General features: G+C 43.1%; 1 protein-coding gene across 1 annotated transcript; it reads right to left on the reverse strand.

The window, feature by feature from the left end:
* Positions 1 to 819: 819 nt before the first annotated feature.
* LOC107044229 lies at positions 820 to 3,723 on the reverse strand. Its single transcript, XM_015266036.1, has one exon. The coding sequence runs from the start codon at positions 3,721 to 3,723 to the stop codon at positions 820 to 822; it is 2,904 nt and encodes a 967-aa protein (XP_015121522.1).
* Positions 3,724 to 4,022: the final 299 nt, after the last annotated feature.

The following is a 4,022-nucleotide window of genomic DNA, read 5'->3' on the forward strand; positions in this document are numbered from 1 at the left end:
GAGGGGGGGGGGCGACGGTGAGTAGGGAGAAGTAGCGTGATGGGATTGGTGGAGCCGTGCACATTGAGGAGTGGCCATTTGATGCGACGAGCGAGGATTGGTGGTAGTTGAAAAGAGCGGGAAAATTCAAATGGAGTTCATATTTGGTGGGAAATTTGAATCTGGAGGGAAGTGTAGCGCCACCTGTCAGTATGGGAGGTGAGTTTAGGGGGAATTGGGTTGATAATGTGGATTTCTATTTAATCATCTGCCATCTTATATCACTTGTTCGTTTTGGTGGCTGCATTCTGATATTTGAATTTTCCTATTTAATTTCTGATTTTTTAATATCAAATTTTAATCACTCATTTTTTTATTTCTGAATTCTGTTTTCTAAATTTCTTTGATTGAATTTTTCTAAATTTTCTTCGTTTTATCCCCATGCCCAGAGAGGTTTTTTATTTCATGGTGTTAGCTACGCCACAAGCAGCAGCTTTCTCCCCAAGACTTGCCTCTTTTGATACGACTCGTTTCCAGGCTTGCTCTGTAAGAATTTTGTCTGCTCGTGTCGCGCAGTTAGATTATTTCGATTTTTAGAGTAGGCTGTATCGTGTTCTTTACAGGTTGCATTAAGTGGAATATTGCCAGAATCACCCCGTTTCAATCGTTTCAGTAGATTCGTACCCGGACCACAATACTGATATCCTGGTATATGTAATTTTAAAAGAAGATTATTAATGATACTGTTCACTAAACCTTTGCCCTGATGTGCTCTATTACGTTTGCAACTCGGACGATGCCGTCACTCCCACGGAAGACTTCGACGATCACTCCCAGTGATCATCCTGCACAGGTGACACGATCATCCATGAGAAGGACTACTGAACCCAGTTTGAGTTCAGCAGTGGAGTCCTGCCACTTATGACGAGTCTGTAATTCGTGGAGATATTCCTTGTGCCACTTATTCCAGAAATCTTGTTTGGCCTTGGTGATGAAATTATATGTAGAGAAAGGATTATCTGGAACTGAAAGAAACGATTTTTCGGGCAGAGCGTTGAATGGTCTATCTATCAACAGGTGAGCTGGAGTTATTGCTAAGGGATCATTGGGATCGGCTGAAAGAGTACATAAAGGTCGCGAATTCAAGATCGCTTCGATTTCGATTAGAAAGGTGTTAAGTTGCTCATAAGTGAACTTGTGATCCTTCAAAATGCGCTTTAAGTGAAGCTTAAAACGTTTTACAGCCGCTTCCCAAATCCCTTCCAAATGGGGAGACAGTGGCGGATTAAAATGCCAGTCGATGCGCCCGGAGAAAGCGTAGTTTCCTACTATCTCTTTGAAATCAGGGGTGGAAATGAGCTCATAAAGTTCGCTGAGTTCTCTGTTCGCTCCAAAGAAATTTGTTCCATTGTTAGAGTAGACATGTCCAGGAACCCCTTTGCGACTGACAAACGTTCGAAAAGCTGATACAAAACCTTCTGTGGAAAGGTCCGTGGCAAGCTCGATATGTACGGCCTTAGAAACCATGCAAACGAACACAAAACCGTAGGTTTTGAGGAAGGATCGGTTGCGATCTTTCTTCTCCTTGATGAGAATTGGTCCAAAGAAATCGACACCTGTTCGAGAGAAAGCTGGTGCTTCGTTAAGTCTAGCTCTAGGCAAATCAGCCATCTGAGCATGAACCGACTTTGGTTTCTGGCGGGTGCATTCAACACATTGACGAACAAGTTGCCTAATTTGATCCTTACCATTTAAGATCCAGAATTTGGTTCGAATGGCGTGGAGAGTGCTTTGGATCCGTGCATGGAGCTTTGAATAATGAACCTGTCGAATGATCATATCCGTAACAGGATGTTTACTGGGCAACAAAATGGAACGTTTTTGATTATAGGAAAGTTCCGACCTTTTGAGACGTCCACCCACACGGAGGATTCCCTTGTCATCCACGAATGGATGTAATTGATCAAATGGAGTTCCCCTCAAACATGAAGGGACTAAACCTTCTGAAGATTGATTGGTCAAAAGCTTTCGGAGTTCGATGGGAAATCGTTCACGCTGAACCATCATGAAGATGCGATATTCGGCTTCGTAGATTTCCTCAACAGAGAGTGGATGATTGCGAGGAGCTTGTGGATTCTTCCAACGCAGGATGTAAGCAACAACTCGTACAAATCGTTCGAAGTTCGAGAAACGAGCGTAAATAGATTCACATGAAATGTTAGTGAGTAGGCAGATGCTCTTTTTTAGCCAAGGCACTTGAGTGACCGAAGGTCCGATCGACTGCGGCCATTGGGATTGATCGAGAACTAGCCATCTAGGACCTGAAGTCCAGAGAGAATTTTTGACGAAGTCGGATGAAAGTTGTCCTGGAGACAATGCGTTAGCTGGGTTGTCCTCAGACCGGACGTGTCTCCAGCTAACTTGATTTCCTAAAACTTGGATATCTGCAATCCTGTTTAATTCGAAAGTTCTTAAAAGATGAGGGGCTTTCTTGAACCAGCAAAGAACGATAGTGGAATCAGACCACAAATAAACCTGATCAATGGAGAAGTCCAACTGATCCTTAGTTTCGAGATATAACCTTTTGAGGATGGTGGCTGCGCAGAGTTCCAATCGAAGAATGCTAAGTCCGCTCAAGGGTGCTACTCGAGATTTACTGCAGACCAGTTTGATTAACACATCACCTTGTGAATTGCTGGATTTGATATACAGGCAAGCCCCATATGCATGAATGGAGGCATCACAAAATCCATGGATTTCGATTCGAGAAAGATTAGAGATCAGAATTTGTCGAGAAAATGAGATTTCTTGTAACCTTGGTGATTGAAGTGCTAACGATGTCCATTTGGTGTGAACCTCCTGAGGAAGAGATTCATCCCAAGTGACCTTAGCCTTCCAGCAGTCTTGAATTAAGACTTTAGCGAATAAAGTTACAGGACCTAGTAGCCCTAAAGGATCAAAGATTTTCGACAACTCAGCGAGGAGTTTGCGTTTCGTTGCAGCGACGTTAGGATCAACCTGACTCAAGGTGTACCGCAACAGATCATTTTGGGCATCCCATATGATTCCCAAGGTTTTCTGGACTGTATCATTCTTGATCAAACAGTCTAAATTGAAGAATCTTTTATCGATGGTGTTCAAAGCTGAACGATGATTAGACGACCATTGACGAATGACAAAACCACCGCGTGATAATAAAGCAATCATCTCAACACGGATAGTTAAGAGTTCATCTAAAGAATCGGCACCAGGGATGAAATCATCGACATAGTCATAGTCATGGAAAAGAAGTTTACTGGCACGTGGGAAATCGTGTGCTTCATCACGAGCAAGTTGTTGGATCGTACGAACTGCTAGAAATGGAGCAGCGGCTGTACCATAAGTCACAGTGTTCAGTTGGAAAGTTCGAAGATTGCCCTGATAGGGCCATAAGACCTTTTGGAACTGTCGATCATCTAGATGAACCAGGATTTGACAATACATTTTTTCAATGTCCGCCGTGATGACATAGCGATGAGTGCGAAATCGAAGAACTTGTTCGAATATGGTGTTTTGGATAGTGGGACCAACCAGGAGGGTGTCGTTGAGCGAAATGTCCGTAGAAGTTTTGGCCGAGGCGTCAAACACTACACGAACCTTGGTGGTTTCACTGGAATCCTTGATGACGGCATGGTGAGGAAGATAATACCCACCTCCAGTTTCATCACAAAGAGTCATATGATCAAGAGAAATGTACTCCTCCATCACTCTGATGTACTCAGATTTCAGTGGAGGATCCGATGAAAGTTTTCGGTCTAAGAAAGAAAATCGTTTGAGGGCTTGCCTACGAGATTCACCTAGATTGAATTTGGAATCTCTGAATGGAAGTCGCACTATGTATCTTCCAGTAACATCACGTTTGGTATGTGTAACATAGTGTTGTTCACAAGAAATTTCATCACGAGATCGAACGGGTTCATGATCAAAATCTTCGATGTACCAGAAACGCTCAATAAGTTTGTCCAATTTGACGACATTGCAAGGAGTGGTTGTTGAAGAGTCAG

The sequence above is a fragment of the Diachasma alloeum genome, unplaced genomic scaffold, assembly GCF_001412515.2.
Source record: "Diachasma alloeum isolate Michigan unplaced genomic scaffold, Dall2.0 Dall_scaffold_00691, whole genome shotgun sequence".
In the NCBI taxonomy this organism is placed as follows: domain Eukaryota; kingdom Metazoa; phylum Arthropoda; class Insecta; order Hymenoptera; family Braconidae; genus Diachasma; species Diachasma alloeum.

Excerpts from the sequence above, each read along its gene's own strand:
- LOC107044229 (XM_015266036.1), bottom strand. The coding sequence starts at position 3,723 with ATGGAGGAGTACATTTCTCTTGATCATATGACTCTTTGTGATGAAACT.